General features: G+C 40.0%; 1 protein-coding gene across 1 annotated transcript in view; it reads right to left on the reverse strand.

Annotated features, from left to right (window-relative positions):
• Positions 1-25,138, reverse strand: part of HECW1 (HECT, C2 and WW domain containing E3 ubiquitin protein ligase 1) — a gene marked incomplete at its 3' end in the record, with an annotated part of 151,937 nt that overhangs the window by 114,460 nt on the left and 12,339 nt on the right. The window contains exons 4-8 of the mRNA XM_019633943.1: positions 20,616-20,717; positions 15,293-15,443; positions 7,346-7,491; positions 5,334-5,455; positions 3,946-4,131 (exon numbers count right to left, since the gene is read on the reverse strand). Coding sequence (XP_019489488.1) covers positions 3,946-4,131; positions 5,334-5,455; positions 7,346-7,491; positions 15,293-15,443; positions 20,616-20,717 — 707 coding nt within the window. The remainder of the gene's footprint in view (positions 1-3,945; positions 4,132-5,333; positions 5,456-7,345; positions 7,492-15,292; positions 15,444-20,615; positions 20,718-25,138) is intronic.

Raw genomic sequence — 25,138 nt, forward strand, 5'->3', positions numbered from 1 at the left:
ACAACGTTTACCTACTGCTCCATCTTGACTGGAACTTTCCCTCTCTTAACTTATTTTTAAGTGCACAGTACAGGGTTGTTAATTATAACATGATGTTATACAGTTTATTTGTCATTTATAACTGAAGCTCTATACTCATTAAACAGAAATTCCCCATTTTCTCTTTCCCCCAGCCCCAAGCAATGATCATTCTCCTCTGTATTTATGGGGTGGACTATTTCAGATATTCATATTAGTAAAATTATACAGTATTTTTCCCTTTTGTGACTGGCTAATTTTACTTAAAATAATGTCTTCTAGATTTATACTATGCTGTTTCAGAATTTCCTCTTTTTACTTTTATAGTTTTATTTTTTTAATTTGTATTAAAATATAGCTAACATACAATATTATATTACTTTCAGGTGTGCACCATAGCTATTCAACTTTTATATACCTAAAGAAATGATCACCATAATAGGTCCAGCTACCATCTGATACCATCCTATGCTATCACAATATTATTGACTATATTTCCTGTGCTGTACAGTATATCCCAATCACTCATTTGTTTATAACTGGAAATTTGGACCTCTAAATGCTGAATAATATTCCATTGCATGCATATGCCACATTTTGTTTATGCATTCATCTATAAACAGGCATTTAAGTTATCTCCATATCTTGGCTATTGTGAATAATGCTGCAAAGAACATAGGAGTGCAGATATCATTTCAAGGTTTTATTTTCAATTCTTTTTCAAATACACCCAAAATTAGAATTGCTAGATCATATGTTAGCTCTATTTTTTAACATCTGCTTCCTTTCAGCTTGTTTTTTTGTTAATGGCTTCTTCTTGCTCTATAAAAGTCATGTGCTCCTGTGTCATTTTTGTGGACAATAAGCAGATATTTTTAAAAATTCATTTCTATTTTCTGAAGAAAATTACATTATGCAATATGATTTTTCTCAGATTGTGATTCTGTTTGCTTCATGTAGTAGTAGGTCTTCATAGGCCCTCTCTCATTTTGTTGTTTTCATTTCTGCCTCCATCTCATGCCTTCTCCAGTCATAATTTGCCCTCCCACCCCACCCCCAGTCCCACATGCTCAGCCGCACCATCTCTTTGGATGATAACCACCTTTCTTGGCTCAGCACTGGAGCCCACTTGAGGCCCACAGGCAATCGCTACCAAAGTTGGGTTGGAGGCTGTGTCCTGTGTCTTCCTCTCTCAAACTTTCAAAATGACAGATAAGTCAGATGACATTTTGTTCTTTGCTTCAGTCTTTGTCTCTGTGGCCCTTTGTGGAGATGATTATGCATGTAAAGACACCAAACAGCCCTTGTATTCCTGCCACAGTGCATACTAAAAGTAAAGGTTGTCATTTCTGAATGTGACAATAAAGCAAGAAGCAGATTCCCACATTAACTTATTTGCTTTTTATGTCAATTATAAAATCACAAATGCAAGGCAGACATTATTATCGTTACTTTATGATAAGCAAAATGAGACTCAGAGAGGTGAAGTGACCTGGTCACATGTTTACAATGGGATGGACCAGTCCTGGTACACAGCCCTCCTATCTCTATTCCCCACTTCTCCCCATCTTCCACTGTCCCTCTCTATCCTATGGATTGTGAAAGTATATTTCAAATTTAAGGTTGCTTTACCCCAGCAATTCAGTACATGGCAGGTCTCTTAGAAATTGTGTCTGCCAACTGTGAGTCTGTGTGTGTATTTAGTGATAAGAAATTGGAAAGACCCTTTTTGTGTGTGTCTGCAGTCACACAGTTTGTATCATAACTGAAAGCAGAACTCAAGTTTTCCCATTTCAAATTCATACTTTTTTCTTTCTTGTATATGATACCATCTCATTAAACAGAATTAAAGGGAAAATGTCTTGTCTAATATGCATTTCAGAAATGAAATTCTCTAATATGCATTTCAAAATGACTAAATTTCTCCATGCATGTCTCAGTTGCTATGCTTTCTGCTGGTGTGATAACCAGGAGGTGGGGTGTACCATGGAGGGCCAGGGCTGATTGCACTTGGGGCTTTCCTGCATTCCACAGGCTTCCTTCTATTTGTATCCTGGCGTGAGAGCTTCAGTCATGGAAATCCAAGGCTAAGCAACTGGTTTGCATTTGTGTGTGCTCTTGGCATTATAAGCCCTGCCTTTTTGTTCATTGATTCATGGTGGTGTCCTCTTAGCATATTGGTTAAGCAACAATTGCAAAACATGGCCACCACCACAGACCACTGAGAAGAGGCAGGTGCACCCCCCCAGCACTGATCCTTTACTTTCTGTTCTGGCTTAAGCTTTATTTCCCACCTGAACACATCTCAGGAAGTCCTCTTCATATAAATCACTGTCATTCTTCCAATGGAGGACACATCCAGTAAATGTAAAGGTCCTAGGGAGCAGATTCTGCTTATGGTCTTTTCTGCTAAGCAACTAATCCCCAACTACAGAGGACCTGGTCATAGAGCTCTCGTGTACTAACAGATCTGCACTACTGGACACAATATTTCCCCACACATTCCAGAGAGTCCAGGTACTGAGTCATGCTAAAGGGTTTGTGGGAGAGGGATTTGTGGCTCCCAGGGGACAATGACACCCTATCAACTCACTTCAGGGAACTGTAGCTTTATGGGTTCACAATCACAGAGGAAAATGATAGAGTAGCAGGAAGGTAGAGATGAGCAGGAGGACGAGGAACTAGCCCGGGCTGAAAGTGCCATTAGAGACCACCCCATTTCCAGACCTCAGAGCATGGGCACAGGTATAGAGCCCAAGCCTGCAAGTACATCTGCATTGCGGTTTTGGGCCCAGCTTAGTGGGCTTTCAAATGGAATGTGGGAAATCGTGTTTGCGCCCTAGTAACAGATCTGCCGGTTAGAAAAATGGGGATGTGCCAGAGAGGGAGGAGAAATATCCTACCCATAAGACTAAAAGCTGTCACCCAATGTAAGGAGAGGCTGCTACCCACCCCTCGGGTCAGCCCACTCCATGTCTGAGAGTGTGCTTGCCTCGCTAATAAACCTTTTGTTGCTTTTGCCTACTTAACTCTGTCTCTTGCCTGAATTCTTTCCTTCTAGAAGACAAGAACTGAGGAAAACAGCCTTTCCTGGTAAGAAAAGGAGCTGTGTAATGCAGTTTTTCACTGAGAGACATGACTGCTGGTGAAGCTTCTGGTCATTTGAAATTAAAGAGGGAGGGGTGTGCTGTACCAGACTCTACAAAAGATTACACAGGAACAGTTTTTAGTAAACTTTTAGCCTGTCTTATAAATACATTGAGATGACTGATGGCAATTAAGAAAAAACTTTCTCACTTTAGCAAACTCAGCTAGGCTTCTAAATCACTACTGGGAAGGGCCAGTTTTGGTTACGGTCACACAAAGTCAAAATGATAGCCAGCTTGCATGACACAAGCTCAAACGATCCCATCACTGTTGGCAAGGCTGTTTTAATGAGAACTGAAAGCTTATTAGGGAAATCACAATGAGTAATCTAATAATGCCACTCCCAATTTACCTGATAATTTTATTCCCTGAGAGTTGGCAGTCTAAGAAGGCAAGACAGTAGAAAAGTCATTGAACAGAACCTGGTTTCAAATTCCAAACCTAAATTTAAAAAAATGTAGACAGTAGTTCTCAACTGGGTGTGATTTTGCCACCCCACCCCCCACTCCCTCAAGGGACATCTAGCAAGGTCACAACTTGGTGGGGATGCTATTGGCCTCAGTGGGCAGAGGTCAGGGGTGCTGCTAACCATCTTGTAATACACAGGACAGAAACCCTGCTGTGGCTAGTCAACTCCTCCCTTCCCCCTGGTGGCCAATGGAACATCTCAAACACACAGGCTCTCCTTTCCTCACCAACCTCCTTCCCCACGTTTTCACTGTCTTCTCCTTCAAGGAAAGAGCCCATTTAATGAAAGGCTCACACAACAGTCACACTCACCTTCCCCTGTTGGTCCGTTTTAACCTCCCAGCCACGGGGCAATTCCAGCTGCGTGTCTGCAAACAGGTTGATGAAATTCACCAAGTCCCGGTTGTGCTGGTAGCGTTCGAAATTGCGCGCATCCCGCCGGACTTTGAGAATCATGTGCTTTAAGCAGGTGCTACTGGTGAAGACTCGGTAGGCATTCTGAGATGGATCAGAACAGATTCCGGTAGGGAGTGAGGGATTAGGAAAAACACAGACCGAGTACACTGTGAGCACGTCAGTGTGATGTAATGTGATTGCTACACAGCGATTTATTGTGAGTCTTGAGGAGGTAGCCTCCGAAGCAGAGATCTTCCTCAAAAATTAATGAGCACCCCTGAACACACACGGAGCTGTTTGAGATCCTGGCTCTACCTGCTCCTCTGCAGCCTTGGACACAGTGGGCCTCCCCATGCATCTCAAAGGCTCCCCTCCTTTCTCTTTCCTCTCTCTCTCTCAGCAGCTTAGCTCTCTTGAGTCTCTCTCTGCCTCTCTGATAATCACTCCTGTCTCTCCTTCAGAGATCCTTCTTAGACAACACAGGTCTGCCCTCGTTCCTCTTATCTGTCTACAATAGGGAGTATTACTTTAGGGTTCCTGAGATTTAAGGCAGGACTTCAGAGGTCTATCACTCCTTTGAATCCTCTGTAGAAATGTTTGTGTGTGGAGGAGTTGGAGGGATGAGAAAAAAACAGATATGTTTCAAGTGTTTCTAATTGTACAAATGGCAATTTTATGACACATGTGGATGCTGTGTGTGTGTGTGTGTGTGTGTGTGTGTAATGAAAGACTGCTTGCAGCCACAGTAGGCTGGCACAGTGGCTCCTGCTGACCCAGGGCCCCTGATCCCCAGTGCTGAGAGCATCAATTTCTGACATCCTTGTCCCCTCTTTGGCTCTCACCCCTGCACTGGGCAGCTGGGCCTAACTACTTTTTGTCCCGGAGGTTTCCTCCTCCCCTTGCCATAACCTTTGTCACCTTATCAAACTACTGCATCTGCCTAACAGAGTCAGCACCTAACTCAGGTGCCCAAAGCAAAAAAGATTCAGACTTTCTTGAGTCCTCATCTCCCATCCCTCCTTGACCACAGTGGTCCCAGACACTGTAATTGATTCCACACAGAAATATCTCCTGCATTGAGTCATTCCTTTCCCTATGGCCAGCCCAGCCCTTTACTTAGGGCAGGTCTTGATCATCTCTCATTTGAGCAGCTGAATCAGCCTCTAGTCTTCTCAGTCTCTCTCCTATACTTCTGTCAGAGAACATGTTTCATTAAATGCCCTGATCACCTACTGCCAATGTCAAGTTGTGTTTTGGGTCTTGATGGAAGTCAGGCTAAGCTCTCTGTGTTTTGGAGCACTCACATAATTGGCATGCAGTACAGTGAAGAATTCAGGATTGGTGATGAACTTGACCGCTGGGGACTGCAGCAGTAAGGTGATTTTTTGTGAGTTCACTGGAGAAAGTGACCCTTCTCTCCTCAAATCTGGAAAAAATGAAGCGAAGCAAGAGTGCATTGGAAGAAAGTCATTTTAAACACAGTACTTCTCTCTGCACACAAGCCTTCACTTAAACAGTTGGAATGGATGGTTATTTTAAATAGTAATCTGATTAGGAGTCAGTGATGTGACCAGATGTCACAGTGATCTGACCAGGTGTCACAGCGATCTGACCAGGAGTCATATCACTTTGTGTATGTCAGGTAAGAAACATTATTTTCTAGGAGTTTTCCTGTATAACTTCAGTTAGGATCAAGTGCTTGAATATCTTGTCCCTTTTATGCCAATGACTTTTTTCTTATTTTCTTTACAAATCATAGCTATGATAGGTTGTTCCCAGAAAGGGCCACAATTCTTGCCTCTCTCCCTCCATCCCTGCATCTACACCCATCTGCACACTCAAAGGGGAGACTTTGCAGCTTCTTCCCTTGTTGAACCCAGCTGGCTGTGTATCTGGCTTTAACCAACAGAATGTGACAGAAGTTCAGAGCCAGGGTTTCAAGAAGCCTGTGTGTCCCCATTCTCACTCAGAACTCTGCCACCATTGTGAGAACAAACTTGGGATAGCCTGGTGCAAGATGAGAAGCCATGAGGGCAGGGACAAGGTATACCACCCAAGGCTCTCTCAGGGCAGACAGCTCATAGCTGATTGACAGCTGACCAAGATGCATGTCTGCAACCAGTAGCGACCTGAGGAATCACCCAGCTGAGCTCTGCTCAAATTGGCCACCTGCAGGACTGTGGGATAAATGCATGGCTGCGAGTTTCAGCTACTAAGCTTTGGGGTGGTTTGTTACACAGCAATTGCCAACAGATCTAATACCAAACCCAGAAATAAATGTTCTGCTTCTTTGTTCCTCAAGTTTCTAATTACTCAGCCACTTTACCACATCTGTCTCAGGAGGTCAAACAAATTACTAATAGAAAAACCTAAACTAGTCAGTTTAGTTAGTATATCTAATAAAATGAATAAAATGAAGGCAATTAAATTGTTGGTGGAACTGTGTACATGCACATAAAAGAGTACATGAAAATGTCCACTATTCTGCATTGTCATATAGGGCTGAGGCCTGGCAGGGCTGGAAGCATGTGTTTGCTTGCTCAGACTATTTTTTGAGCCTTCTTTTTACAAATAAATTTGCCATCACTTAACTCAATTTTTTAAAAAGTGGATTATTCGATTGTCACTATGATCATCTATGTCATTACAGGCATAAAAAGTGAAAGCCAGTATCCCATGCTTTTTGAATATCCTCATTTGAGTTCCACTCAGGCAGATTGAAAGAAAAGACAACCAGGCCCCTGGTGGACGCAAACAGTATTTGGTGAAAAGGCCTCCTTGCAGTGCGCATAACCATAAACCCATTGGAAAATCTCTTTACGCCCAGCTTCCTCCCTCAAGGGGAACTGTATTTTATTCTAAAATCAAACCAATAATTATTCTTATTTGTTGTTTTGTTACGTGACTCTTTTGAAATAGAATGTGAATTTTTTATTGTGTGTTTTATTTATAAGAGGAAAATCCTTGGGATACCAACAAATAAATTTACTTAACTAGAAATAATTAAGCCACTGTAAAAATTGCCTCACTGCACCAGCCCGGAGTCCCCAGATTCACCTGCCTTCTTGTCTGCAGACCCCCAAGACATGGTGCTGGTGCTCTCTTTATGTGAATCCACTTCTACTTTAGTTCCTGGTGGGAAACTTCTGTCTGCTTTACTTTATTGGCGCCTTGTCTCTTTCTCCTCTGCCCTTCCCATTGCTTTCTTTCCCCTAGGGCACAGCACCATGCCACAAGGTAGGGAAAGGGGCTCACACACTCTGTCACACAGCCACTGGATGCCATCCCAGGAATCAGGGGACCTCTCTGTTCATACCTAAGCTTGACTGAGAAGATTCAGCCTCTGAGTCATTCCCGCCACCTCCTCCGCTGCCTTCTCCTCCTAGGACTTGCTCACAACTTTGGCTGCCAGAATCTTCTTCAGGCCTCTCTGTTGCAATGGTTCGCTGAATATTTTGATACCTTTGCATCAGAAAATGGAAAGACAGGTGTTAACTTCTATTTATTGGCTTGTTGGCTTTGACTCAGATAGTTGAGGAAATCTGTAAAGTCTTGAATGTCAGGGAAAAATGCTTAAAGTTCACACGAGAAAGAAATTAGCAAGACAAGTATCTCTGGATGATTTGACTTCTCTTTGTTTTGTAAGCTATGATGAGTTTCAAGTACAGTAACTTCTAAAAAATCGACAAAAATAATAACTAATCATAAAAAATAGCCTATACTGTGCATCAAACAAAATCTGGCTAAGTCTAAAATAAGGCTGTGGGAAGTAATTTAAAATGTTACAATTAAGGTATCAAATTATCTCTGTATTATTGTAATAAGTCTACAAACTAGATAGTAGTCCTACTCACTTATTTTTACTTGACAGGTAACTGATACGACTAGCAGGGGTTGTGGAAATATTATACACTAAAAGCATGCTGGCAGAAAAAAATCAATGTTTTGGTAGACAAATGTTTTCTACTTATTCAAAGACTCATTTTATTTTTCTTCCCAAGTTGGGAATTTAGTCAGTTGATCAGCCAGTCGGTCACCTTGCCAGGTGCCTACTAAGTGATTACTAACTTTTCCAATGTGCCCAGGCTCTGTGCTGGACTTTCAGGTCAAAAAGAAGAAAGACTACATACAGTTTGACATTGCACTCTGAACACACGCAGTCAGGATGGAACTCTAGGTGAGCCATAACTCTAACAATGTGAAAAAGCTGTCCTAGATGTATAAGAAGTGTGTGAACACAGATGAGAAAACATGTAGGGTACATCCATTTTGAAGTCAGGGTACGGACTTGTTGGAGAGCTTTCAGGGAAAGAACATAGAGAAAATAACATGCTCCAAAGAGTTCACCATCAGAGAACTCTGAGGAGCTTGGTGGGAGCATCAGGATATGTGGCTCTCGGGAAGTGCTAGAAGAGCAGCAGAGGGGAGCAGAGGGCATCTAGCAGCTTGGTGGCCCAGGCAGCAGCTTGAATGTTTTTCTCCAGGCACATGTTCTCCAACTGGAGCTGCAGGGCTTTTTAAAACACAGACTGCTGGAACCACTCCCACAGTTTCTCCGCTCCAGTAGGTCTGGGTGGAGGAGGAGTGAATGTGCATTTCTAACTAGTTTCTAGGTAATCTGATGCTGCTGGTCCAGGGAATAACTTTGAGAATGACTGATATGATGTCTGGGTAGCTGCTGAAAAAGAGAGGTTCAGCTATATGTTGAGAATGATGTCTTCCATCTGTGGAGAGTTCACTGGAAAACAAGAGCCTGGAGCTGGGGACAGCAGCTGGGGACTACTGTGCCAGCCCAGGTCAGAGCTGCGAAAGGCCTGCACTCACAAGGGGACCACGCTGGGTCTCAGCCTGCTGCTGAGGAAGGGGAACACTCACATGTGTAGAGATACTCAGATCACCTCTACCTGCCTGCAAAATACTCACTGAAATTTCTGAAGCCTCCCTTCCCTTGATAGCCTGCTCTATCTAGTTCACATTGTATTTTTAGGCAGATGTCTGGCTGTCTCATTTCTCTTTGCCCGGCTCCACTGCCTTTACTCTGAGCAGCCTCCCTTCTTCCTCCCCATCTGACCTCTGTTTTCCCTGATAGGTCTCATCCTACAAGGGACATGACTAGGATTCAGCTTCCTTTCTCCTCAAGGCACAGCAGGAATGGGAGAAGGGGCAAAATTCAATATATATTTAGTGGCAGAATTTGTAATAATTTTATATGTAGACTCAACAGGATTTGGGGTCTGACTGAATATGGAGGTTAAAGAGAGAAGGGATGATAGTGACGTTAAAGGCTTCCACTTAGACCAGGTAGGTGGAAGTGCTAACAGTGAAAACAAGCACATACGAGGATGGGCAGCTGGGGAACAAAGATTTTCATGTGAATTTGGACGTGTTGACTTGGGGCTCCTTAAGGTCACACAAGTGACAATAGCCAGGAGAATATTGCTATATGGGTCTTGTGCTCAGAAAGAGGTGTGGGAGTGGAAGAAGACGTGTGAAGAGGAGGAGGAGGGCGAGAGTCCAGGTAACAGTGAATAACCAGGTCTGCAAGTAATCTAAGATGCGGGCAAGGGGACCCACCATTACACAGTCAAGGTCTGAAGACCAGTAACCTCTTTCCTTGATCTTAAAATAGATTTTCCTTTCTTAAGTGTGGTCTCCAGACCACTTGCAAGAAAATCATTTTGGTGATTGTTATAATTACAGAAATGAAACAAAAAATGAAATCTGCATTTCTAACAAGTTCTTCAGGTAGTATTATCTCATTAAGTTTGAGAATAACTGTTCTAGAGGCTTTCTGCACATTTTATTTTATCTAGAGAGACTCAGCCATTCACTGTTTACACCTGGCAGAAGACATCTTTCTTGCAGCAGTTACTGTGAGGCATTCCTGAAAAGGTCTCATAAGAAACATGATGAGCTCAGGGATGTGCAAACAATTATAGAAATAAATGCTTGCATTTATGTCTGTGGTGGGGAGATTGTGGGAAAACTGAAGGGTGCCTGTCTGTGATGTTCTGCTGGAACTCAGTGAGTACATCCATGGCGGGAGGGGCAGAGTGGGCCCACGAGAAGCTGCCTAAGTGGGGAACCTTGACCAGGGATGGAATGGTGCCTGCAAAGAACAAGGAAGCTGCTGTCAAGGGAGCCCCCTAAATGGCTCATGACAGGTTGCATTTTCCAAAAATTGTTCAACAATATTTTTAGTCCCACATGCTTTTCTAGAGCCCATTAAGAGGTAGAATGGATGTTTCCTCCCCTTGAATCTGAGAAGGTGCTTTGGCTACCTTGAATAATAGAAGATAATGTAAGTGCAATTTATGAGGAAGCACAGTGGCCATGCTGTGAGGAAGTCCAGGCCACATGGAAAGTCCATGTGTGGGTGTTTTGGCTGACCACTCCAACAGCTAGCATCAACCTCCAGATGTGTGAGTTTTCAGCCCCAGCCATCCTCTGACTGTAACCATGAGCTACCCTGAGAGAGAATCACCTTGATGACTCTAGTTAACCATGAGAAATAATGATGATGATGATGATGAAAATAAATGATTGTTGTTTTATGCCATTAAATTTAGGGTTTGTTATTCAGCAATAGATACCTGGAACAGGGCTTAGACAAATGTCAAGTTGTACTCTCTTGTTCTTCCCAAAGTGCAGTGACCACAGAAGAGAATTTTTGTGAGTAAATACAATCTTCTTTGATGACAAAAATGTTTCACAACCTGCTTAATATGTCCTCAGTTGGGACTTGGTCATCTCACACCTTACTGAGTCAACAGCCTCAAATTCCAGGTATGAGACCCAACCCTGATCTTTGCTGAAGTGTAGGGGCATGTTGGGGAAGTAGGACACACAGGGGTGTGTAGGAATCATTCAGCAAGGGCAGGACTATAGCTTCAGAGGCTTACTCTGCTTTACAGATGAAAGAGGGGGTCAGAAAGCCAGTTCTCTTCTATTTCATTAAGAATTATCTTTCATCTTAGGAGGCCAGATGGACCAATGCCCTTTTGGGGAGTCCACTTCATAGTTGATGTAGAGGCCTGACCACCGCATTGTATTTCTGAAACTAATGTTGAATAATACTGTATGTCAACTATAATTATATATACATATAACCTCGGGACATGGAGTAGAGTGCGGGAACGGATTCAATGGAATTGTAATAGATAAGCATGATATCGGGGGTGGGAGGGCAGTGGATGGGGGGAGGGGAGTTGTTACTTTGTGAGGGTGAAAAGGGTAACTATTGCATTGTTCTGTACACCTGAAACTAACAATAAAAAAAAAAGAATTATCTTTCAATGTCCTCCCTAACTTTTTTTTTTTTTGGAACAGAAGGTCATATACTTGTATTACATAAAGAGCTCATGAAAATTGGTAAGAAAGTCAGCTGGAATATCTAATTTGTAAATGAACACACACACACACACACACACACCAAAACAAGAAAACAACAACAACAAAACCCTTCCAAAACCAAGCCAAACCAAACAATAGCAAAACAAAGTTCAAGAGCAAATAATTCTCATGGGAGGCGCTAAAACTGGTAAAAGAAAAGCTCATTGGAAACAAAAGTTGAGCTTCCCTCCAAGAAATGAATACAAGGAACACCACAAAAACACACCAACAAAAACACACCAAAAGATGAAATGGAAGTAAAGCTGTTCTTGCTCACAGAGCAAACTACTTCAGGCATTGATATCAAATACCAAACCATATAAACCTCTTTTGGGCATAGAATCCTGAGGAAATACTCTACTAAAAGGCAATCCTAATATTTAACAGTCTCTTGGGTCTTATCCAAAACAGTGATAAAGAACAATAAGCAAAACACAACATGGCAAATTAACTAAATTACATGTACCCACTGGAATGCTATACAACTATTTAAATGATAATCCTAAACCTATGTAGCAATATAAGAATGTTTATTATATATTAAGTATAAAGTGAATATAAAACTAACTAGATATTATCATTATAACTATGCAAGGAGTGCATGCATGTGGAAATTGAAGCTGGATAAAATTTTTAAAAAAACTAAACCTTGGAGTAGTAGAATTATAGATTTTTTTTCCTATTTAAAACTTCCACTTCTAATAGCACAATAATTTTATCCAAATAACTAAAAAATCCAACTCTAGTTGATGATTTAAAATGATAATATGTATTTATATTTGCTTAATAAATATTTGTGAAGATAGAGTTAGTTAATTCAGGATATTCTGAAAGTGCGAAGCAGTCTTGTATGGCTCTGTTTAACTCTGGTGCCATTCCAGACACTGGGAGGGGTTACATTGCAGATAAGGAAAGAAGGTAAGGACTGCACAACTGACCGATCATGGGGTTGTGGAGGAGGTAGCTACAAAATCTGTGTGCGTGTTCTAGGAGGATTTCAGGGACCACACGGTGTTTGTGTTGGGCCTTGCAGGATGGAGGTGTGTACCAGCTGGAGAGCAGGCAATGAGGAGCTTCCCTGAAGTGGGAGCATGTGGCAAAGCCTGTAAAGACAGTGGGCCGCGTGGGGAGTGGCCAAATGTGAACGAGTCACCACACACAACTTTTGTGCACTCTGCATTGCTCAGTGTGCATCTCCTTGAACAAACACATTTGATTTTCACGATCGCCCTGTCAGGAGTCAAGGGAAACTCCTTTTTCCAACACTGAGCAATAGTTCCGTTTTGCTATGAAACCATGATTGTTGTAATTTTTCCCCCATAACCGAAGGTTATCAAAAAGTGACCCCTCTGTGTGATCCACATCTGCAGTGGATAAAAGACTGGTAATATACTTCATGTGGCTGACTTTATCATGCCAAATCACTAAAAAACTTTAAATGCTTGAAAACAATAAGTTAAGTACTGAAGAGCCTGGATACTTATCTCAAGGTTATCTGACCTTCCCTAAGTATTGATAAGTTTCTTTCTCAAGTCTCTAAATCCCTTTTCTTTTCATCTGTCCAGGTGGAGGCAGCAAATACAACTTCCTATTCAGCAAAGTCTGGCTCCCTCTCCTGGCTTGTTCAGCTCCACTGGAGAGCCCTGGAATTTGCATATCAAAGCCTGCAAAACTTCTCTAGAGGCCTGGTTCAGAATGAATTTGGTCGAATTTTTATATTATAAAACTTAAAGACCACGAACTTTCATGGATTTTTGTGTCATAGGTCAAGGTGCTTACTTCTGCTTCTGATTTATTGTTTTGTTTTAGTGTTCAAACTGCACCTCTCATAGATGTGGCCTGATGATGCTCTCCCTACTTCTTAGCCTGCTAAACAATTTCAGTTTACCTGTTTTGGCAAGACTGACCTAGAGGCTATTTCTACCTGTGGATTCTCAACATAGTGTCTATGTAAAATGAGCCTGCTCTGTCTTATGGATGTTTAGTTACAGGAGTTTTGTTGCAATCACCATGAAAGTACTCTTCCAAGGATTTTTGGTGCAATCATATCTAATAAAGCTGGGTTACCACAAGATTTCCATTATCATATACTTTGTTTTGTGAGAATGATTGTAGAGAAATATGCTGCCAATGAAAATCCCTTATGGTTCTCATTAATGACTTCAACACTCGGCTACTGCTGGGGAGCAGTGGAAAATAAATGTCTACCAAATGCTCAAGCAATAAAATAATCCTGGTGATTTTCACTTAAAGCATGCCTCTCTGTGTACAATAGTAATCCGAAGTCAATTTTTTGTCTCTGTATATTTTTAATAGGTGTATATTGCCCACTTTTTTTTTCTGGCTGATACAGTTAATTTTCAAAGGATATTTGCTATCTATAGGTTTGTCTCCCAAACCTAGTTCTTTATTCTTTTTAATCCCTTTCAACCTTTATTTTATTTCATACTAACAAGATGACCTGTGGATACAACTGAAGTTGAGCCTGCATTTTGCATTCCTCGTTAAAAGTGTCCCAAAGCTACCATCCTGTCCTTCAAGAAGAAAGACGTCTGCTATGATGCTCATACTAGCTCAAAATATGGGAGAGAAGCCATTTAGGATTTTGTTTGCAGGTTAAAATAAAAAATGACATCTTTGCAAGTTCTTTAGTAAGGGTGTAGTTTTTAGACAAAACAATTCTCAAAAAGTGTTTTTAAACATTTCTTTTTCTAAGATGAAATTTTTTAAGAATTAGTATTCCTGAGGATATAGCAATAATGGGCACTGAGTGGACATGAATACAGTGATGTATACAAGGTCTGACAACTAAGTTTGCAAACTCATCCTAGAAAAAGTTCTACATACCTCATTGCTGAATATCATTACAGTCACCTTTGAAGTACTTCCATTGGGAAGCTATGTATTGACACCAGTGCCTAGTGCACCCAGCAAAGCAATTTTGGAACTTCTTTTCTGGAATGGCCATCAGAGCTGTCGTCGTATTACCCTTGATGTCCTGAATGTCATCAAAATGTCTCCCTTACAATATTTCCTTTTTCTTCAAATAAAGAAAGAAGTCATTGGAGGCCAGATCAGGTGAGTAAGGAGAGTGTTCCAATACAGTTATTTGTTTACTGGCTAAAAACTCCCTCACAGACAGTGCCTTGCGAGCTGATGCATTACCATGATGCTAGAGCCATGAATAGTTGGTGAAAAGTTCAGGATGTTTTCGTCTAACTTTTTCACACAGCCTTTTCAGCACTTCCAAATAGTAAACTTGGTTAACTGTTCATCCAGTTGGTACAAATTCATAATGAATAAACATTCTGATATCAAAACAGGTTAGCAACATCAGTGCAACAAGTTTGCGAACTTAATTGTCAGACCTTGTATGACAGTTTTTCTCCAAGTATCTTCTAGTATTCTGTGGAATCTATTCTTGGAATGCTTTCAACTGCTGGAATTTTAGACCCTTTTGAGAATCTTACAACACATATGGATCAGACTGGCAGGAAAGTGTGCATCCATGTATAATTTTGTATAAAATTTATGGATGGTTCATGGAACACTGACACCCTCAGCAAATACCTGGGGTGGAGATGGGGGCCTCCATGAGCCTGTTGGTTAAAAACACCTGTTTTCAAGCCTGGGTCATCAAGAAGTTCAGGGGATTTCTCATCTTTAAATAACACTCAAGCTTAACTTGCCTCCTGCCACCAAATTCTACATGTAGCTTTCTAAGTACCTACTATGAATGGGTTTCTTAAAATGCAAAATTACTTTCGGCCTTTTCATACAATCTGAGCAGAAGAGTGTGACAGGGGTTTCATTAGCTGCCATTCTACTTTCACTGTGGTTTATAGGGGTTATCTGCATGCTGATCACCAACCGCCTTTTGAGTTGCTCCATCTGCTGGATGGACCCCGATCTCCGCATCCCATCAGGGGTGGCTGCTGCTGTTGGACGCTGCCAGGTGGTTGTACGGTTCACGTGGTCCACATAAAAGACCCGCCCATGGCTGTCAACACGGGCCTCCCAGTCTAATGTGTAATAAAAAGGCAAAAAGAAAAATCAAGGACAAACTACTGATCCATGTGAAACAGATACCACCTCCAGGTCTTCTACAGGTAGAACTTATTGTTGGTTACTTGTTGAAGGCCAAACCCTAATCACAGAGAAAACATTTAATATTTATTTAATTTCTTTTATTAAAATTTTTATCTTGTCAATATTGCTGGCTACTCAAATGACAGCTGGCAGACTGAAAACATCCTCCAGTGAGAGCTGACATTGTGATGCTGTAGAATCCTTTCTTTGCTAAATCTGATAGGGGGCTACTAATCAGGGAAGGGAATAACCAGTTTTAACTACAGTTCTAAAATACTGTACATGCAACTTTAGATGATCTCTAATACTTAGCAACTTTAATTGATTGCCGTTCTTCTTAACAGGAAGAATGGAAAGATTTGATACCTAGAATTTCAAACTGTCCTTCTAATAAGTTGTAAATTCACAGTGTATATTCAACCTACTTGTGGCTGCCAAATAGCTCCTGACCAAAACCAAACCAAACCAATAACAAATATCAAGCTTTTAAATATGTCTTTGTTGAAAAGCACCCATCCCAAACAGTAGAGGGAGCCCAAGATAAAGATAAGTTCCTTTACTTCTCAAATGTAAACAACAAACTAAAAGGTGGAATCATAGGCATACACTACGTAATACATGTAGGAGCTGGGATGGGGTGGGTGGATGAAAAAGTCCTCAAAACTGAGAGAGCTGGCAATAATATATACATATCAGAGCTTAACATGGAAGAGCAATGTCTGTTGTACAGAAATGAGCAAAGCTTTTAGAGTCCACATGGAAAAATGTGGTGGAAATAACAGCTTCATGATAGTTATGCTGAAAAATGAATTAGACTAAAGAAGAAAAAAATGACCTAAAATGGAAGGAAATCATTCAGCCTTTTAAGCAAGAAAAGCCATAGCTTTGGGGAGTAGAACATATATTAATGGTTTTATTGAAAAAAGTATCATTCAGGTAATGACATATCAATTCTCAATTTTTTAATGAAAAATTTAATAGTATTTTTATGGTTTTATTGGTGCATATTATATCTACTTGTGAACATTATGGCTTATGTCAGATCTTTAATTGAAGAAATGCCAAATAATGCCCAAAGAAAACCAAAATACCAGAAAACACCAAATTTAACTCATAAGACAAATTGAAGGAAAAATGTAGTCAGCTTGTATAAATATATTCTAGGAGATTTTGATTAAAATTAATGTCTAGATAACACAGCTTTCAACTGTTAGTTGTAAATGTTAATGAGCTCATTGATTAAATTGTGTGTATATGTGACTACTAGGTAATTAACCTTGATCCAAAAAGTTTTTAAATTTCAGTGATTCCCAAACAAGTAGCAATCAGACGCTTTTTTTTAAACCCAACATTACTATTATCCAACAAAGAATGAGCATTAGTCTTTGAAGAGTGTTGTGCTATTCAGTTCAATTGAACAAACTCCTCTTAGCACTTATTATGAACTGGAAACTCTGCCAGACTCTGAGGACACATTGTTGAGTAACATATGATCCTGCCTTCCAGACACCCATAGTAAAGGAAGAAGTCATTCAAAGACAAAACCCCAGTCTCATAAGTTCTCTAAGGAAAACAAATAAATAAATAAAAACTAGAAAATGGTACAGCAACAATAACAATTTCTCTCTAAGTTTCAATATTTCTAAATCACTAACGGAAAGGGATGAAAGCCAGATAGACCCTTTTGTCAACATATTAAATATCTGGAACGCACAGTGCTAATATATACTCTTATAAATATTCAGAAAATAATAGCTAAGTAGAATTAGAGATTATAAGTGCTTTTTGGGTTATTTTGTAAAGAATTAACTTTTACATATTTCATAAACAAAAAAATTTGAAATGGAACTTCAGGTCTCAGCATGTTCTGATGGACTTGGCACTATGATGCCTGAACAGACACCTGCAAATGATACCTTTATGATGCTGGGACAAGTTAGAGTAACTTATTTAAGTCAACGAATTTATGGCTGAAAGATGTATACTAAATTACATATTTCCCATGAAGTCTAAGAATAATATAGAGCGTAATAATGTATCATCTCTAGTTATTATGTTAACAAAGTAAAATTGTACTTTTTTTTTTTTACTTTAACCACTTCAATACCACGTTAGTAGTCTCCACCTTTCTCTTAAACTTTAGTCACACATCCAATTGCCTTTGTAACAACAGTATCTGGACATCTCAAATATAACAATGATCAAGACCAAGCTTCAGAACTTTCCCACCAAAACCTGCTCCATCTGCAGCCTTGCGTTCCCATCTTAGTTGAACGCAACTCCATCCTTCTAGATAAAAATTCTTGAGGTCATTCTTGACTCCTTTCTTTCTCTCACATATCACATCCAATCTGTCAGCAAATCTACCTACAAAACACACATTCAGAATCGGACCACTCCTTGTCACGTCCGTGGCTGCCCCCTGGCTGAAGCCTCCATTGCCACCATTGTTTTCAGTAGTCTTATGCTGGGTCTCATGCTTCTGCCCTTCCTCCTCACAACTTAATGCTGCCATGGCAAGCATAGAAAACCTTTTAAAACCTGACTCAGACAACACTATTTCTCTCCTCAAAACCCTACAATGCCCCCTTTTCATCTAGAATAAAAACCAAAGCCCTGAGTGGTCTACAAGGCCTTATGTGATCTGGGTACCATTGTCTCCCTGACCTCATCACTTGCTCCAGACACAATGTCTCTTTGTTGTTTGTCAGACCCACCAGGCAGGCTGTTGCTCAGAATGCTCTTCCTCCCCAGTACTTATGTGGATAACTCTTTTACCTTCTCTAAGTCTAGCATCAAATTTGCCTTCTCAGTGAAGCTTACCTGACCACCCTATTTTAAATGGCAAACCAGCCACCACCCCAAACTCCAGATCCCCTTACCCTGCTCTGCTTTTGTTTTTTGATAGCACTTATCACCATCTAATGTGCTATACTATTTCCTCTTTTTTTTTAAATTGGGGAATTGGGGGGATGGGAACAGTGCTGGGGAAATGTGGGAAGGGGAACAGACAAGTTGCTGTCATTTTGTTCTTCAGTGTAGTTGTGGAGGACGTTGCTTCCCTGGCTCAAGTTGGCACCATCATTGCGCTCTTCCCAGGCGAGGCAGATCAGTCGCTGGCTTCTGGACGGCCGCTCACTGCGGCTGCTGGCTGCTCACGCTGGCTGCTGGCTACATACGGTAGCCCATGACAACCCACTGCCACAGGGGCTGCAGCCTACGCTGTTTCCGGTGACTCACAGCAGCCCAGCTCCAGGTTGAGCTGTTGTTCAGCATCTTAGCTGTGGAGGGCAGTGTCACTGGCCCTCATATGTGGGATCCGAACCGGGGCCCTCTGGCATCCCTAGCCAGTTTTTAACCATCGCACCACTCAGCCGGCCCAATTTCCTCATCTTTTTCTTTTTCTTTTTTATTATCTGTCTGCCAGGCTAGACTGTAAGCTCCATGAGGGTAGGGATCTTTGTCTGTTTTGCTTACTTAAAATAGTACTCTGAACAGAGTAAGCATTCAATGACTATTTGCTGAATGAATGAAGATCAGTAATGAAATCATCCATGTACTATTTGAGATTATCTAAGAAAATTCAGTTGTTAGGATTCACTACTAACTTTCCTAATATTTTTCAGTGTCACATGGACAGAAAATTGAAACCTGTCTGGAAAAATCTGTTTTCATTATTTAAAGCAGCTTATATAAAGTAATTATTTAAATTAGAACTATAATCATTTTTATAACATCTGTATGTATAACCAGTTATTAGTCTTGCATGAATTGGAAGTCAATTCATTGATATGCTATTTGTTGTGAGGAAAGTATTCTTTTCCTAGAGAAAACATGTTATAGACATTTTTCAGATAAGTGTTAATTAGGAAGTATCTATAGTGGTACTGAAATTTTACTGTTCATTTATGGATAGTAAATGAATATCCATAAATCAATGTATAAGTAAATAAAGGAATCAGGTGTCAAAAGTTAAAGGACATAATATTTGGCTTGGCTTACCCCCAAAATATGGTGTTTTTTTAAATGTCTATAAATGAAAGGTGTTCATTGTTTTTTCAGTGGTAAATTACAACTGAGTAGAAGAAAAAATTGTGTAAATGCAAAATATATCACATTATCAAGAACAGATGAATTAAGAAATAAGCATTTCTCTTTTGGAAAAATGCACCACTTAATAATATAAGCACAGGAAAAAGAATGTAAAGAAACACTGATTTATAGCATCCTGGAAAGATTTCGCAGTTGTAGAATTTATCAAATCGTAAGGTTATCTTTGCTTGAAAACCAAGCCTAAACCAAAACAGAAATGTTATAGAACTCATGAACACATATGATGCTAAGTGGGGTGTCAGTTCCTTCTTACAAATTTATTATAATGGAGTATTAAAAGGTTAAAGCTAGAATGATATCTAGAGACTACTTAGTCCAAATCTAGCATTTAGCAAATGAGGAAATTAAAGATTTACTTTAGAAATAAGAAAACGGATTCTCTGAGAGTAAATGATTTTCCCAAGTTCAAATGACTAGTTGGAAAATTATTAATTAAACACCACAGCTACCAGGAGAAAATGATATTGAATTCTATCTCTAAAGATGATATTTTGTCTGGAAACCCCTAAGAATTGTAGAAGAAATTTGAGGTTGTCACCTGTTGATGCAAGTTATAGTAAGGAAAATGCAAGTTCATGGGTCCTGAGGGGTTGAAATGTTTCATTATGTGAAATGCTTGTGGCATAACAAATTCAATGGAGAACAATTAAGACTATTCTGTCTTGAACCTCAAACTTTTAAATATAAAATGGTAAAATTTGAGACTTAAGGGGTTATAGTAAAATTTGCAAGGACTAGTCAAGTCTTACAAAGAAATGCTCTTCATTTCAGAATTTGAGGGGCACTGAAAATACTGGGCTATCTCTTCAAGATCACATGCTGAAATCATTAATTTAAAAACCAAGTTTTATAGTAGGAGCTATACTTATTTTTGATAACAGTGTAAGGTGTGGAGTTCGGGAAGTGTTCGGATGTTTACATACAAGTTCATACTGACCTGTTTAGACTTGACAGGAAGAGGTAAGACATAGAGTTTAAAAACTAAAGCTTACTTGGTGGAAGAGGCTCATCGATTGTTGGGTAGTGATGATGTTCAGGCCTCAAGGAAGGAAGCTGGCTTACTGGCTGGGAATTATGGAGTATAGGACATTCACCTACGGACAAGATAGTCAAGACATTCAGATTCACTCATTGCTGTGGTAATCTCATCAAAACAGCGTGGCTGTAAAACAAACTACTACAGAAAAAAAAACTGCAAAGAGTGGGCAATCTATTTTTGTGTCTGTTTGCTACATTCACAGTCATTCATGAGAGAAAATAGAGGCAATTATTTTTTAAAACCCCAAAGAAAATAACCAAACACTTTATGACTATGATCTATACCATATAGACCAGTATGTAGGATCAGGGTCTGATTCTGTAACCAGCTGAATTTCCTTGGTGGGAAGGTGGCATTAGAAAGAGACACAAAAGAAAATTAGCAGAGCCTGACTTTAACCCAGCAAAAGAAATAGTCCTGTTTGAGGGAAGTGCAGCATTTCCAAGGTCCCATAAAAACTCAGCGGGCCTGTGCAAAATGATTGCTCCTTTCTTGAATAGGTTTCATCAGAGGGCTGCCAAGAGGCATTTTTAGATGTTGATTTTGAAATGAAACTCTTAGATGGTGACTTCCCAAGATGGGGTTAAGGAACTGGTGGGCCAAGAAGGTAAATTCCTGTCATATGGAAGCTAGGGCCTGGGGTGGGAAGCCAAAGAGCTATGGGATCTTATGATTGTTCCAGATTATTTTGAAGAAGAATCAGACAAGCCAGGGTGCTCCAGAAAGAGAAAAGGACAAGAGACGAAGGAAGTAAATTAAGAGGCAGGAAGACTGAGACAGGAAAACTTGAAACACAGAAGTGAGATAGAAGGAAGAAGAAAGACGAACATAGAGAAATTTTGGAAATAAACATATCCACAGAATGCATACCCTGATTATTATAGACACAGCTCATATTATTGACAATCAGACTTATTAACGAACTACACAATGTTCTAAAATGGTGTTCCTATTTCACCATGTCTTGGTAACACTGTGTGTAAAGCAGGCATGTGGATAGGAGGTCTACGGCACCAGCAATTGCAGAGTCAATTGTTCTTGATCTTTGGAAAGCTAGAGGGGCCCAGGCCACGAGACAGCCCCCATTCAGACTGATATCCCTCCCCCTGCCTCACATGATCCTGATCCTGGCTTTCTTGCAGTAGCCCCTGTTGGCCAGAGGACAAAGTCAGGCCTTCTCCTTCTTCTGACCTTCCTGGCTGATGCAGAAAGCAAGTGTTTCATTATCCCTTGGGTCAAAAAGGAGAGAAAGGGTGAAAAACAGTGGTTAAGATCTTTGTGTGATCTCAAATTTCAAATTCCCAGAACGTCCATATATGGAAAGGATGATTATTTCTTCCCACTCTAGATCCATAGAACTGATAAAAGTTAAACTAATTAGGGAAGGAAGTTCGATGGGTTTAATTTAGCAGTTTAATTCCTTGAGCTAACTGGAAAACAATAACAGACAGGTATTCAGGAACAAGGGGTCCTTTTAAATGTTAAATATGTTACATGATTTCTTGTGAAAACCCTGGTATATCACTCAAATCCTTGGGGTCCACTGAAACTGTAAGGAAAATCAAGTAAAGTGCCCCTCGCATCAGGGCACAGCTCCTTGTGAACTGACTCCTGTTTTAAAGATGGGCTGTGTTTTTAGTGGATACCACACTTACATCCATCTTTATATGTGCTTAGTGTCAGAAACTACAAAACAGCAGTACAGTTGTTATGTCGCCAGCTGTTGTTTTTAATTTAGTTTCTTGAAAAAAAAACAACAAACTTACCTCTCAAAATTAATTCAACCAACCAGGTTAATTATTTCTCCAAGATAGTGAAAATATTGCCACTTGTCAAGGTTAATGGAGCTGACCCCACCTGCTTGTGAACCCCAAGCGAATGCAATGACATGAGTGAGGCAGGTCAGCCAACTGAAAGGATGGGGCACACAGAGGAACTAAGAGATTTTGCTCTGCAGGAGGCTGTGGCTCCACACAGTCACCCTTGCCTCAAACACAAAACAAGTGTTCAGACATGCTAGAACTCCCAAGAAGGAAACATACTCCCCTTAAAAAGTTAGTCTCACTGCTTATCTACCTGGAAGAACCTTACTCAAAGAGAGGCCAAGGGCTTTCTATGTGTCATCTCATTTAGTTCTTCCAATATCCTGTTGAGATAAATCTACATCTACACCCATTTTACACATAAGCATGGAGCAGTTACATAACCAGCTAAGGTCTCATGGCTAGGAAGTGGTAGGACTGAATATAACAAACTCAGGTGACCTGACTCCAGGGCCTGAGCTCATAATCACATTATATTGCTTTTTTAATTTGATCTGCAGAAAGTTTTTAAAAATTATTTTATGTTGAGAATAAAAGTAGTTTTAAAACCTGTTTTATAGATGGGGAAAGAAGCAAAAAGTAGATAAAAAATACATGCTCCATAAATTGCTGTAGACTCATCTACCTGGGCACATGTACAATCAGTCTACTTTGGCTATGGCAGTGAAAGAATTTGCAATCTTAGAAGTCATAGCAAGGGGCAATAGCGATTCTAAACAAAGGAGAGGGCCCACATGCATACATCAGGTGGGTTGTGTGGAAGCCCTGCTTTCTTTGAACATGTGCCAGTGAGGGGCAGATCCACAACGCTGACACCGCGAGCTCGAGGCTCGCTATGCGGGACAGAAGAGTGGCTGCGAAGAAGCCACATGCCAACGTATGGGCAGCCTTTATGAGATCAAGTCCCTCTCAAGAATCTTCTTTCCTGTTGCCCCTGGTGACCACCAAGGAAGCATGAAGGTGCTTTTTAACCTTTTCTGAGTTTACAGTCTGCAGAATCAGGAATTTAGAAATTTCTTAGACGTTGTCCTCAAAGACTTCCACTCTGTCCCTGTAACACTTTCTTGTTCTTTCTGTTAGGGGTGGCTTTCCCCTGCTGGACGAGGGCATAGACAGTGTTTTTTGTTGTTTTCTTTTGTTAAAACATGCTTTTATATAAGTGTATACTGAACTAATTTTCAATTAACCATGTGTGGATTATCTTGAAGTATGGTGGTCAAAATATACCCCATAGGTTAAAATGGTGGACAAACTACAAATTCAGCCTTATTTTTGTATGGTTCTGAGTTAAGAATGATTATTATAGTTTTAAATGTAAAACTGCTTTTAAAAAATAGCTTCTGGTGAGAAGAATTGCTTGATTTTTGCTTCTTGACTCACAAAGCCTAAAATATTTACTATCTGGCTTTTTACAGAAAAAGTTTGCCAACCTCTGGTCTAAAACATCCCAGCAAACTCCTAGCTGTGCTCTTTTATGTGTGTATCCTCAAATTTCCTGATAGTGTAGTTATTTTCAACTGTGTTGTAATTATTGAGTACCTTCCATAAGTTATCTGATGTTGATCTATCTCCCTGTGCCCAGCACAGAGCAATGGGCCTAGAACAAAGAAGAGATTCAAAACATCCATGTTAAAGAAAGGAACTGTCCATGCCATTCTCACTCTCCTAGGTGCTTCTCCATATTGTATGCCACTAAAGTGTATTGTATGTTGCTACAGTTAATTACATATCATTATGGTTTTCCTCCCTGTATTTCTCCCCTTTGACCAATTTCCTTGCACTTCTCTTTACATGTGCCACTTTCCCTCACTCCTTCTTTCTCTGAAATGTAGAATTGGGCTTTGTGGAATAGTTAAAATTATGTTTTGTGTACTCACTTTATTTCCTGTAAAAATTTGTAGGTGCCAGGCATTTGTTTAGGTGCTGAGAATTCAAATATAAGGAATTTACAATTCTGGATCTTGGTGAGTTTACAGTCTAGAGACAGTACTACCACATTCTGTCTGGAGGCTAATTTAAACAGCAGAAGAGCAAAATAGCAGAATCTATATTTTTCTCTTTTAAAACAACTGAATTATTTCATAGTTATGTGACTTTTGAATTATTATTCCTACCTCACTGTCACTTGATTAGAAAATGGTTCTCAATTCTGGATAAGAAAATGCAAATTAAGTTTACATAGGATTCCAAAGGCATGACTAAGAGGGGCCATCTTTGGTTAAAATTTTAAAACTAAAGGTGGCAGCTTTTGGATTTGAATCTTACTTGAAACAAAGCAAGTAATGCATTCGTGTCATCCTTTCCTACCATTAGCCAAAGTAGCCAAAAAAAAAAAGAAAAGAAAAAAAACCCAACAACATATAAACACCAACAAAAACCAACAACAACAAAAACCAACAACAACGAGAACTGAGCAGACAGACAATGACAAATATATGTAGGCTATACCTACCCATATGTACAAAGGTTAGCTAAATTCTAAAACTGAGGTAAAATCAATGTTCTTCAATTTATATTAAAATTTTTTGCTAATCTTTAATACATTTTGGGAACTCAGAAGATATTTACACATTACCCACCTAGTAATATTAATGATAATTTCTACTTATGCCATTTGATATTAACCTTGATGCTCTCGCTGCTGTCAAGACCT

This window comes from Hipposideros armiger, unplaced genomic scaffold (genome assembly GCF_001890085.2).
Source record: "Hipposideros armiger isolate ML-2016 unplaced genomic scaffold, ASM189008v1 scaffold_1450, whole genome shotgun sequence".
Classification (NCBI taxonomy): Eukaryota; Metazoa; Chordata; class Mammalia; order Chiroptera; family Hipposideridae; genus Hipposideros; species Hipposideros armiger.